Raw genomic sequence first — 13,560 nt, forward strand, 5'->3', positions numbered from 1 at the left:
CATTGCAATTTAAAACTCAATGCAATTTGAAAGCAACATAACAAATTATGCTAGACCACAGTAGATGTGTGTATCATGGGAAAGTGGTTCTGAGATCTTTCATCTCTCTTGGGGTAGGTCATTCCTGGCTTCTGCTTAGCTCCAGAGTGTCACCCACCACTTTACCACTTAAAAAAACCTGCCAGGGTTCCTTTTACAGCAGCATCACCAAGCCGGCACTTGGAATTCTATATCTCTGGCATTTAAAATGGTTGCACATTTTAAGTCTGGAATATGTGTTTATTTGCAGGATGGCAAGGGGTGGACATATATTTTACTCTTGTTATTAAATACCAGCCTAGTTTGTATCTCACTGACCTCTTGGGAGCTTTCATAGCCCTGTTTGAGAATGTACCTGATTGAGGGCTTTTTAAAGACCACTGTTATAAAATTATTGAAGATCTTAAAATTACTTAGCTAAAATAACTAAATTTAACAAAGATCATAGATGTATTTTTTTTCCCTTCTATGTGCTATTCTCGAATCTAGAGAAATAAACTTTAATATGTAGAGGCTTTCTGAAGCTGTGAAATAACAAATTTGAGTGCTGCATCCTTGGAATGCTTTACTGGTTTATTTGAAGTGGTGCTGTAGTGATTTCTAATTTAAACAAGTTACTGAGACAGCCAAACAAATATAGTTAGAAAAGCAAAGTAGCCTTTCTTAGCTGTTTACTGGCTCCCCAGCTTTCTGTACCTAGAAGACTCTTCTTTATGATGCTAATCAAGGGCTCTTCTCATTGTGTCTCTCCTATTCTCTCTCCTGTCCTGTGTGACTTGACTTGATTCCCCTTCTCACTGTACTTCGTTCTTGCCATTTATGGCAAGCATTCTTGCATCTTTCCTTCAGTAGATTCTAAGTTTCTGAAAGGCAGTGATTATGACTTTAATCTTTGAATTTCCTAAGATGCTCAATGGATGTTTTAAAAGGGTGAAGCGTTTTTATGCCACTGTCAGTTTTCTTGCATGACACTTTAGGAAGTCATGTTGTAAGATGTTGAGCCATGTTTCTTCAAGATATTTTCTGGAGACCTCTTCAAATATAGGCATCCCTGACGCCATACAGTAAAGTTATAAAGGCTGACACAGATAGGAACATTTAAATATTCAAGACAAAGCACTATAGATAACTGCCTATATTTATCTCACATTTTTAAATTCTCATAATTTTAAATTAAATTTTAAAATTTAAATTGTGACAACACATGATAATTGCAAAAAATTAAATCAAGACTGAGGAACTATAATGTTCTACCCATAGTATTCCTCCCTATCCCCTTAAGGTAACCTCAGTTAATAGTTTGGCTATTGTCCATTTAGATTTCATTATGACTATATTACTTCACAAGTGTGAGCAATTATTTATTTTTAAATATTAATCATTAAGGTCAGCTTAAACCTTATAGTGGATGTGGACATTTTCTCATGTTTATACATTAACATAAGTTTAATCATGGTTAATAGATATGTGTATTGTATTATTTCATCATGTGGATGTATAAAATTTGTTTTTCCAATCCCAGATGTCCAAATGCTGATGGACATTTTGGTTGTTTTCAGTGTTTCCCTAATAATTACATTGCAGTGAAAATTCCTATTTCTGAAGTTGATTTTCACAAAAGTGGGGTTGCTCTACCAAAGGGTGTTCTGTAAGCACTGGGCTGATGGACCTCCTAATTGTCTTAGAACATTCCAGGTTTCTTAACCATCATGAATTTTTTAGGAGCATGGAACCAGATGCCCGGTACTATTCCTTAATTTGCATTGGGCTCAGGAGTCTGTGAGAAGGATTTTGAATGCACTCTGCAATTGGGAAATCAGAGGCTGTCTGGAGAAAGATTCTCTAAAGAGCGGTGCTTGTTAGAAAGGCAAGGGCTTCCTGAGAGATCTTGATGAGTGAGGAAAGGAGAAAGCTGGACAGCAGGAGCTGCAGCTCTGAGGGCACAGAAATCTCAGGTTTTATTGTTCCTGAGTCTCCCCTGAAGAGTGTGTCCTCTGGGATGGAGACCAACTGAAAAGAAAAAAAAAAACTGTCTCATTAGGGGTTCAGCCACTGTGCTTGACAAACCCCCCAAAAGGACCCACTGGTGAGAAGCTGAAGGATCTTCCTTGACTGTGGAGAGGGAGCAGCCTAGAGGATACTGACGATGTGGTCAGTCGACCACTCATGGCAGAGTGAGGACAGCACACAAACAGTTGAGCGGGTTCTAGATAGTAGCGTGTGAGAACATCCCTCCCCAAATGGAGGGCCAGATAGAGGAATTGATTTCAGTAAGAGAAAATGGGGAATAGGCAAGATTTCTAATTAAGAAGGTGGAAGATCTCAGAATACTAGTCATATGGCTGTGAAAATGAAAGAAACATCTTTAAATATGGGTGCAGCCAGGCAGGGTATATATTACATATATTTTAAATTTCATAGTCTTCCCAGGTGGCTCTGAAAATAAAACCTTCGTGAGTATATCGTCCCATATCAATCTAGGCATTGCCTTCTTTTCCTCCTGTCTTACTCATCACTGGTTCAAATCAGCAAGAGATTGGTTACTTCCAATTGTCTGTTACTGGAGGAGGGATGTTCCTGGCCCAGAATAGGTTCTCAAGCCACTCAGAAAAATGTCAAGAGTTCTTAAAACCTGCAACAGTTGTGGGCTTTGCTTTCAGATGCCTTTATTATCAACTGTGGTGGTAATTTATACTGTGTCAACTTGGTTAAGGTAGAACTCAGTTTCTCAGAATCCCCTTCCCTGTGTAATTCAGGTTAGAGTAGGCCAAATTTGAGATTTGCACAGAACTTGGAATGCAGCCATTACTCTCTGATGTGATGGACAGATGTAGACATGCTGGCAAGAGAGTCCAACTTGTCCTTGCTCTTTGGTGCTCTGTGTTCAGCTATTTTTCCAGCTGCTGTCCTTGCTGATCAGTATGGACTGAACTGCCTCATGAGACGCTTGACAACAAGTTCCACACCTTCTCCACAGTTCCTGGCTATGCTGGTTTTTCAGATGGGCTGGTTGGTGACTCCTGTGATCCTTCAAACCCCACTATCAAACCTTCCCTTTCTCAACATCTCCTGCAGTTGTCGGCTTTAATTCCTATAATAAACTCCTTGTCCATAACTTACTGTGGTTTCTGTTTCTCTAATTGAACCCTAGCTGAACACATCTTTGCCTTGAAAATCAGTAAGAAAATGATTTTTTTAATAGTCAGTTTTACTTTTATTATTCCTTCCTTTCACATGTACCACAAAATAACGCAGAAATACTTTTGGTGTTCATAAATGCTTTTCATCTTCCATGACTGCTTCCAGGATCTGTTGAAGTTACAGATGTTATACAGGTATTGTTATTATTAATGTGTATAATTATTCCCTACTGTAATCTATATAAAACACAGTAGAAGTTTCTTCTTCTGAAGAAACTTGTTTGTTCTGAAAAATAGCCTTTTTTTTAAGTGATTTCATTTGCAGAAGATTTGTTAAATGTCCTGTGGTTGCAATTTTATAGTATTAGACATTTTTTTGATTAGCTCCAGGTGCTTGAATTAGGTCACATTATTTCTGCGATCAGTGTTAGGAGATTCTATCCTTAACCTTTCTAATAGAAATATATCTTTTAGTCTAATAGGCAATATGTAAAATCGGTTTATTAGTATTAAACTACAGAAAGAGTAAGCTTTACAACTGAATCAAGACTTTCTGAGGTAATTTTTATTGAGCTTTAAAAATTTTATCACCAACGAAGTGTGTATTAATGGTTTTGAAAGTAATTAATAACACAAGTGACAAGATCAGAAGAGTAGGGTAATTTATCATTATAGATTTTAATGAGGCCTATAATGTAGTATTAATTATACAATATTTTAAGACCATGGCAATTGAAAAAACAATGATTTATCAAACTTTAACTTAGAAATTTTTATAGGAACTAACATTACAGTGATTCCCTGAAAATAAAATCATGTTTTATGTTAAGAGAATATTATCTTCTTTGTAATCAATAAACTGTTTAAATGGACATTATCATGTCTGCACATTATCCAGATGAAGGAATTATATTAGATAATGTGAAACTAATTGGCTTCCATATTTTATATGAAATTAAGATTTAAAACTTATATAAAAGCCTTACCAGTAAAGAATTTCTTAATGTCTCCCTGGATAACTTCCTGTTTGTATTGCAAAACTCCTGTCCTAGAGATTGTCTTATTTCCATCTTTTTTGTATATTTGTAAATCGCTGTTTTAGGTATGTACAATTTAAATCTTTAATTGTAGCAGTCTGATGGAGAGCCAAGTATCCCCAATCCTACTTCACTCTAGGGTTGTGACCAATGGTGAAATGACTTACTCTCATGCCTTAAATGTTTGGAATTCTCTGTCCCAAAGTTTGTGAGCCCATGTTGTTTCAGTCTCAGAGATGCCATTGGACATGTGGAAAGAGTCATAACAGTTTCATCTTGTTCACAGCCACCTAGTCACAATTTGAGGAAATAAGGGTCAGTCTATAGGAGATATTACAGTAGTGACTGAAGATGGGTAATTCTAAGTTCGGGTTCTAGGATCATAGTGAAAACAGAAATTAGTTATTTCTTTTGGGAAATTGCTACTTAGGTCTCTAACTTATCACCATATAATTGTATGTTCTTTATCTTCATCTTTTCATCTATTTTTTGACTATTCTCATGCCTCCCCTTCCCCTTTCTCTTTGCTTTCCAGTAGTAGATAAATTGGAAATACATTTTAACTTTCTCTATTAAGAATTCTGTCAAACTTCATGAAAGGTGATCACCATACTAGAAATTACACAATGTAATTGTGCTGAAAAACTGAATCTTTGAATTTTGCTTGTCATTGAATCATAGAAGTTGTATTCCCCTCCCCACCCAAACTCCAGTGCTATTGACTCAAAATAGATATTCATGGAGGTAGTCATCTCACTGCAGTATTGGTGCTACATTTTGTATTTAGGGAGTATTATATTTGGAAAGAGAGCAATGCTGAATAAAAACTGGTTCAGTAATATAAATATTTGATTCATCACCAAACTGTTTAAAAAGGACATTTGGCAATGACTTACTCTTATTGACAATCTTGACCAACATTTTCAGACATTTGCTCTGGCCAATTTATGTTCTGGTTCTGAACTATGTTTTGTGCACTTTATTTAAATATATATATTTTCAAAATTCCAGCTCAGGTGAGTTAGTTTTACAAAGCTTGACTAATTAAAAACATTTCTTATTTATTCTATTTGGGTTGTGCTTTCCTTAATGAATTTATGTATTCTTTTAGATTTAATAATGCTTCCAAGAATGTTTATTATCCAGTATTAGACTGTTGATGAACTCTGAAAATTGGTATAAAATCGTCTTATTGTAATGAGGATAACACTTGTGCTGGAGAACGAAAGGAAAACAGTGAGGAAGCATTAATTTAATGCAGCTAGTAGAGTGAAGACCACAGCTTGGATTTTTTTTTTTTTTAGGCTGTCTTAATGTCTATAAATATTGTTCTCTGAAGTGATATGGTATTTGAAAGTCTTACATATCTATTAAGTTTATCAAATATGTCTCTTAGAGTACTTTTTCTCCTAAAATATTTAAGAATTATAATAAACTGATTTACATCAAACCCAGTAGAAATCTAGCCATAACCACTGCTCATTATCAGAAACTCACTGGGAAAGAAACAGAATAAATTGAATGTGTTCCATCTTTAGGCCACTGCATGCAAGAGCAGTAGTTAAGATCAAGGGATTTGGAGTTGCTCAGAACTGGGTCATACCAGAAATACGGTTATCAATGTATAGTGCAATCCTTTTCCATACAAAATCTATTGGAGGAGGTTCCCCCATCTCCTTTTAGCTTGATATCTTAATATATGGTTAAATCTTCTTGCATATTCACACAAAAATTGTGTTTCCTGTATGGGGTAGTCTTTTGTAATTCTGGTTGGGAATAGAGAGGTAACGTTAAAAAAACAAATTTTTGTGAGTTTTTGGAGAAATCAGATCTTTAAATAAAATGGAAACTATGGCATTAAGTGTGAATCAACTTGGTAAATTCTGAATGAAAAGACTAGTTTCAGCACTTTGAGTAAATAACTACATGAATTAAATTACGTCATGTGAGTTTTCCTCAAAATGAGAAAACCTTGGTTTACTTCATGCTACTAACCTGCTTTGTTGATTTAGCAATTTGAAACCTAACCAGAAGAGAGGACTATAGTGAACTTACCTTTGGACTGTGGTATAAATTGTAGAAGATGTACCTAGATTTGATACAGTCTTTTTCTTTTCCTTTTTCTATTTGCCCCAGTGTGTGGCTTCACAGTCTCCAAAGTGTTTTCTTGGTCTACCAACTGGGAACTAGGAGTCCTTTGACACGTGGTCAGTGGTGATATGAATAATTCACAACATTTCATTGAGGTTACAACTGTTTCTGTGTCTTGATGGTTAGTGCTTATCTAAAGCTCATCTAATCAAGCCTGTGTAATGCCAGTTAACAGTGCCCATTTAGGTAGTATGTATGGCTTTCAAGTTTTGCTGCTGAAAACCTTGGAGAAGAAAGCATCTCTGTTTTCTGATGATGAAGATATGAAAAATGAGAATGGAGTAGAATGGTGTTTATCCTTTTTAACATTTAAAGAGATCACAATTAAAAACTTGAGCAGACAGTAAAAAGTGTTTTTCCCACTTGGTGTCTTCAAAAGAGAAATTGGAAATGACTTTCTATATACCACTGTTTTTGTTAATTGCTGGAAAAAATTATAATGATGATAGCTATCATATTTTGACTTTTTTTTTAATGTGCCAGGCTTACCTACTCTTTTCATATATTTGTCTCATCATCCTAACACTATAGATTACTTTCTTATGACCATTTTACAGATGGGCATGCTACTTTTAACTTTCTGAATCTCATTCTCCTCTTCTCTATAAATAAAGTGGTAGGTGGAGCTGGAATTTTTAACTCAAGTCTGTTTTACTTCACAGTCCTTGCTCTTACTACTACTCTTACACACAGTAACCTAAATATGCAATAAATGTATTTTACTTGGTTCCTTTCCTGGTACAAGTTTCTGATAATGAGCAGTCACCACAGCTTGCTTGTCTTCTACTCAACTTGATGGGAACCAGTTTATTATAGGACATGGTTTGACTGATGTTGTAATGGTTCATATCCAGGGCAGAAACAATTATCAGAGGATATAGAGGGCAGCAAAAAAGAAGCTATGTTTGCTTTTGACAGAAGGTGAACTCTGGTTTCTTGAGTGTGAGCAAATATGAAAGAAAGGAAGACCACCCAATAAAGACAGTGAACCTTAATAATCTAATTACATCAGCTAGAGTGACTATCTTACCCAGTGCCTTAAATAGTGTCAAATCCTTCCGTAGCTCCCCATTGCCTTCATGATAAGACATTCTGTTGCTTCTTCTGTTTGAACCTTTGCCTGCTTGCCTGTGAGGAATGACAATGACAATGACAGTAATAGTTGAAATAGACCACACTTACGGACCTTACATGAATGGTGGCAGATTCCCATAATTTTTACTATCTATGCCCAAGTGGAAATAATCCTTCTGATTCTTTGCAATATACAAAGGTAGTAAATAAACTAACTGGTAATGGCAATACTCTTTTCATTAATCATAAGACTTTTTAGGCTCATGGGACATTAACATATATTATTATATCTAGTTCTTAAAACAATCCTCAACATTGTTTCATAATTGAGTAAACTGAGTCTCAGAGACATTAAGCGACTTGCCCAGTGTCACAGCTGGGCAAGGAATGAAGGCTCAATTAAAACCTGGACGTGTGATTCTATACCTGGTATGCTAAACCAGAAGACCATTACAGCCATATAGGAGATTGTCTGACTTAGTTCTCTGATTTTAGACAAAACTGAATCAGAGAGAATGCCAGCTGTGGCCTGAAGATGTGTTCTGTTCGGTTTATTAAATATATTTGATTTGGGGGCTACTCTTTTTTCTTTTTGTTGCTTGGATAGGGAAGCATTCTTGGTGGCGGAAGGCCCTTGTCTATCACTGGTTGCTTCGCACACTCAGCTTTCCCACCAGGCCCATAAAGATATTTGAGTTTATGACTCTGCTCTCAAAGGTCAAGAGCAGACAGTTCACTCTTTTCTGAGTATGTTGAGAAATGAAGATTCCATAACCACTTTCCTCTGGAATATTTTGTAACCCTGCCAACACTGAAAAAATATTGCTTGCTTTTTTTAATCCATTTCCTCCTCCCTTACCCCGCCCTACCGATATATAGAACAACTGCTCAGAAAACTGTTGGTTTCCAAGAATATAGTTATTAAATACTCCCTTTGCATCTTGTCTTTAGATCTTTCCCTACTTAAACCAGTCGTCCCTTTGACATCCAGATGGCTGACAGGTAGTTAGCTCCTCTGACTGGCAGATTGGTGCCTCTGCCACACGGGAGTGTTGTCACACAGTAAAATTAATACTTCTGACCTGGATTTATTTAGCATCTTCTGACACTCAAAAGAGCAAGGAAACACATGCCTTGCTCTCTGTAGGGATGGTTGAGTATTGGATTAAACGGGCAGGAAATATTTCGGTGCCCTCCATAAATAGAATTTGTATTTAGGTGCATTGATGTTTTTTGTAGTTCTTTATTGTTTTCATTTTCGAAGTTGGTTTGAGAGCTTTTACAAGTTACTTTTGGAAGTTATGTCATTACCACTTCCCTTGTTGCTTAAAAAAAAAGATTTTAAATCAACTACTAACTCTGGGTTTTCTTTTTCAGATGCAAAAGAAATTGTTTTAAAAGCCCAGATCCTAGCTGGAGGAAGAGGAAAAGGTGTCTTCAGTAGTGGTTTGAAAGGAGGTGTTCATTTAACAAAAGAGTAAGCCTAGAGGTTTTAATTCCTTGTCTTTGGGCCAAGCAGTTATGGAAGATCCTGCTCATGACTGAAAGGAGCACTGAGAAGGAGGGTTGGGGTAGGAGTAGGAGCAGGTGGTAGTAAACAGAGGAAACAAATTACAGGTAGAGGGCTCTGGCTATGCCCCAGTTTTCCTCTTCCTCCCATGAAAGGATTTTTGTTCACTAATTTGAAAACTTGACACCCTCTCTGCCCTAAACAATCAGCAATTCATCATAAATGTTGGAAGTAATACCACTTATAAATTAACTGCTGCTTCTATGAGCAAGAAACTACAGTGGCTTCCCATTACCAGTGGCATCAGTGGTCCCTCCTGTCTGATAGTTCAGGTCTTCCTTTATCTGACCTGTCTGTTCAGGTTTGTCTTCCATGTCTCCCAGCACTGAACACTTTCTTCTCGTCTCCTACCACGTAACTTTCATGTTTACTTTGATCCTTCCCCTTCCCTGTATCCCCCTCTTTGGTCAGTACTTCCCAAATTGCCTACGAGCAAGTATTTGTTATTCAGCTCTTACCTGAGTCTGCTGTGCATCTCATTGTTATCTCTCTAGTATGACTAACTTATTTGGAGGAGAGGATAGCAAAGGTAAGCAAACATCAAGCTTCTTTTCATTCATTCATTCATTCATTCATTTGTACATTCATTCATATATATTTTGGGCTCACTGAGTCTCTGGTACAGTGCTGGGCACCTATAGTATGTGAGCAGAGAATCCCGTGGATTCTGTGAAGGTGGAGATGGACCCTATATAGTGTAGACATGAGACTATAACACTGATTATGCTTTTAAATGATTTTCAACATAGATATTTACTTTATTTTGTTTTTTTCTCTCTCTTTCTTTTTTTCCCTCTCTCTTTAGCCCTAAAGTTGTGGGACAGCTGGCTAAACAGATGATTGGTTATAATCTAGCAACAAAACAAACTCCAAAAGAAGGTGTGAAAGTTAACAAGGTAATATGAATGCTTTGGGTCATTGTCTGCATATGTGTTAAAAAAAGAAAAAATTATGCTTCAGTTTTGAGAGAGTCTAATGAAGCATTGCACTTTGGCAACGCGCCATTTTATTTGTCAAACTTCATATAATCTGTTTAGTGTGTGGTATGACTTCAAGGAGAAACAAAAAGGGTTCTAAAGTAGTAATAGTGTTTGTTATCATCAGTATTTAGTTAAGGTGAGTATGGATGAGTGATTAAAATAATGCTTTTCTCTTTCAGAACACAGACACATTCTGTTTAAAGCTGAAAAGAGCCTGGTTTGGCAGCTCTTACACTCAGTGAGGGGCATGCTCTGCTTGCTCACAGCCCCGCCCTGTACATCAGAATTACTGCACCTGCTATGATTGTTTTCCAAGTCCCCTGTAACTTACTCTGAGATTATGACCATTTGAGCCACTGTTATCAGTGGGAGTATGTTGTATTAGTGAGGTCTGTTGGAACACCCCACGTGTTTATAGGGTACACACACACACACACACACACACACACACACACACACACACACAGTAAAGCCCAGAGCAAAGTGGCCTGCCTCGGTCTTCAAATTGTGGGTGGCAGAGCTGAAGCCAGAGCCTAACTTGCCTTCCTATCAATCCGTTCACCTTTGCTGGACCCTCTGGTATGTATTGAGGCCCCAGAACTGGCTGCCTGATTTGTAGGATCTAGCACAAAGTAAAATGTGGGACACTTGTTCAGATTTCAAGTCAGCTACAGCAGAACATTAAACCAGATACCAGCAGTGGGGCCCTTTTGAGTGTGGCGCCCTGTGCAACTACACAGGTCACACAGTCCAGGCCTCCAAGGCACGGGTGGTTAGAAGGCCCCGTCATGACATTGTAACAGTGAATTAGGGCTCACATTTTGGGGAGGCAACTGTCTGCCCTGTGGACCTAGCATCACAGATGATAATCTCCTCCTTTTGCCCTGCTTAGAGAAACTGAGGCAGTACATTCCATTTTTACTTTGCAATGTTGTGTGGAAAATTCTTGATATGACCAAAAAAAAAAAAATCACCACTTGTTTCTTAGCATACAGTGAACGTGTCTGTTTTGGTCCTGAGGGACTGAGCTGGAGGGAAATGAGGATACTGTCGGCAATCTTCCTGTAAGAGCACAAAGCCTTTCTAAGTGTTAAGAAAGCCCACAGACAAAACTGGTTCTTGTTAGTTCCCTTTCCCACTGCTTCTCAGGTAGATGCAAGAGCTGTTTAAATCTCAAAGTGTTATTTTTTTAATTTCTTTTTGTTCAGCCCAGCACCATACTTTTATTTCCCTTTTAAATCTGGTTATGAGCCTTTACCTATGTAACTTCTTCAGAATTTGTCCCCAGGGGACATGATTAGTAGTTTTGTCTGTAGGAATTTGTTGTTTTATATGGACACATGGGTTTTTAGATTAGAGTTTGTGATACCTTTAAAAGGCCTATAAAAATACACAAAGAAAATTCACACTATAGATACGCATTAAAATTAGTTTGTAGGTAGGTTCCAGAAATACTGGAGGTAAGTGCAACCTTGTGAATAGAGTCATTGCCAGGAAACTACTAGAGTGATTTATTTTTAAGTAGCTTTTTTTTTTTTCCTGATTGCAAAAGTGATTGATATGTGTAAAAATTCCAATAGTACAGATATGTAAAAATTAGAGAGTAAAATTTCCTTCTATTCTCACCACGCAGAAATAATCACCATATATTGTTTTGCCCTTTTTCTCTGTAATGTGTGTATTACCACATTTCTGTAATGAAAACGTTATATTCAACTTTAAGGAACATGCATTTTCAAACTTATGGAATCTTGGACATCAATCAGAAGTCCCTGGATTATAGAAACTTTAGATTTCTAAGTTTGTTCGAGAAACTGTTTAAGCACGTTATATATCTCTGTACACACTGGATATTTTTTTCCTAAGCCTGTACCCATGTGTCTGTGGTGTGTTCCTTAGGATAGGAGTCAGGGAGGTGTGACAGTGCTACTCATCATGTGCTCCCTGATGCGGTGCCAGTAATGGTTACTGTTTTGCAGTGAGATAAGTTCAAAACTGAGTATACTTTTAATCTTATCTGATCGCGATCCTGTTACAGATAGTTTGTGCACTGGCAGTCATCCACACGCAACAGTTTAAGTAGCATGGCATATGAAAGGGAAAATAAAACAAACAAAAAACCAAAATAAAAACAGGGTCAGTGGTCAAATAGGGTGAAGTGCATTTAAAAGCTTCCCATACTGGAAGACTCGACAAAAAGGCTGTGTTGATGGCATTGTTTGTGTCAGTCACCCACAAAGATTATTGAAATGTGTCTTACTGAGCTTCTCATGGCATGAGCATTCATGGAGTCCATTTAGATTGTCTCTATAACAGCCCCTAAAGTATTTTGACAGCCTGGATCATATGAAGGGCATCACAATGTCCAAAAAAAAATCTGGTCTGTATATAAAATTTCTTAAATGATCTATTGATAGTCATCATTTTCTTGGGAAAGTTTTGTTAAAGAGTAATATGTTATTTCTACCGAGCAGGAGCTGTTTGAGACAGCAGCTGGTCTTTACAAATAGAAATTTGATGGAGTGCAGAGCACATCTGTCAACACTTTAGAAGATTAAGAATAGGACTCTTGAATGACACTTATCCTAAAAAGTTAAATGTTGTGTTCCTTCTCAGAATAACTACTGAAAGTTATTAAATCTGGTTCACTAGACTAGTTCAGATTAGAAAGTGAACTCGAAATCAGAATAATTCTATGAAAATCCTAACACTGTGTACCAGGAAACATTTCTTAAAAACTCTTGAGCTACCGTTTATGACAAAAGAATCACTGTGAAGCCCCTTATAGAGTACTTTATTTTTAACCAATGATAAATTCCAGAAAAGTGTGTGAAAAAAAAAAGGAATTCTGTATTCATTACATTATAACTTTCTAGGACATCATATATTTATCCCATTTCACATGACTTAAAAATTAGTGTTTTGTGACTTCTGGGTAGCTAAAATCTAACATTACTTAATCCATAACTTTTTTTTTGGTGAACCCTGTTACTGAACTACTTTCAGGAAAAGCAGTGTAAGTACTTTTATTATTTTCACTTCTAGTACTGATTCTTTGTGGGTCTTCCTATTGTCTTTTAAAAATCATCTAAGACATCTTTTACTGTTTTTTGTTGGGAGTGTAAACTGGGACAGTTTCTCTCTCCAGGGCAGTTTAATAGTACTTATCAAAGTTTTAAATATGAAAAATCTAAAACTGATCTATTTTGCCTTTATATACCTTGTCCATAGGGATAGTAAAACAATTGAGCAAAGATATGTGTACAGAAATAATCACTGAAGTAGAATTTTACAAACACTGAAGTCCACATAAATGTCTATCAGACAGGGACTTGGCCAAGTAAGTATTGACGTATTGCTACCATATAGTCACAAAGAAGAGAGAAGACATTGTGCAATCCAAGTTGTAGTATTAAGAGTAAAAACAAAATGAAAGAAAGTCATTCAAGTATGTGTAAGGCATTCAAGTACGTGCCGTATGACTCCATGACTGTAATGCTCTCAGACACAGAGGAAAAAGGTAAAAAGTCTGTGGTGGTTTTTCCTGGCAGGGCTGCTTCATGCCATTT

At 36.8% G+C, this 13,560-nt stretch overlaps 1 protein-coding gene across 6 annotated transcripts in view; it reads left to right on the plus strand.

The window, feature by feature from the left end:
* Positions 1 to 13,560, plus strand: part of SUCLG2 (succinate-CoA ligase GDP-forming subunit beta) — a 243,497-nt gene that overhangs the window by 108,522 nt on the left and 121,415 nt on the right. For all 6 annotated transcript variants that reach the window (XR_012499892.1, XM_074344498.1, XM_074344499.1 and 3 more), the window contains 2 exons: positions 8,819 to 8,918; positions 9,817 to 9,907. Coding sequence is in view for 5 of the 6 variants with exons in the window: in XM_074344498.1 (XP_074200599.1) it covers positions 8,819 to 8,918; positions 9,817 to 9,907 (191 nt within the window). In the remaining variant the exon portion in view is untranslated. The remainder of the gene's footprint in view (positions 1 to 8,818; positions 8,919 to 9,816; positions 9,908 to 13,560) is intronic.

This window comes from Camelus bactrianus, chromosome 17 (assembly GCF_048773025.1).
Source record: "Camelus bactrianus isolate YW-2024 breed Bactrian camel chromosome 17, ASM4877302v1, whole genome shotgun sequence".
Classification (NCBI taxonomy): domain Eukaryota; kingdom Metazoa; phylum Chordata; class Mammalia; order Artiodactyla; family Camelidae; genus Camelus; species Camelus bactrianus.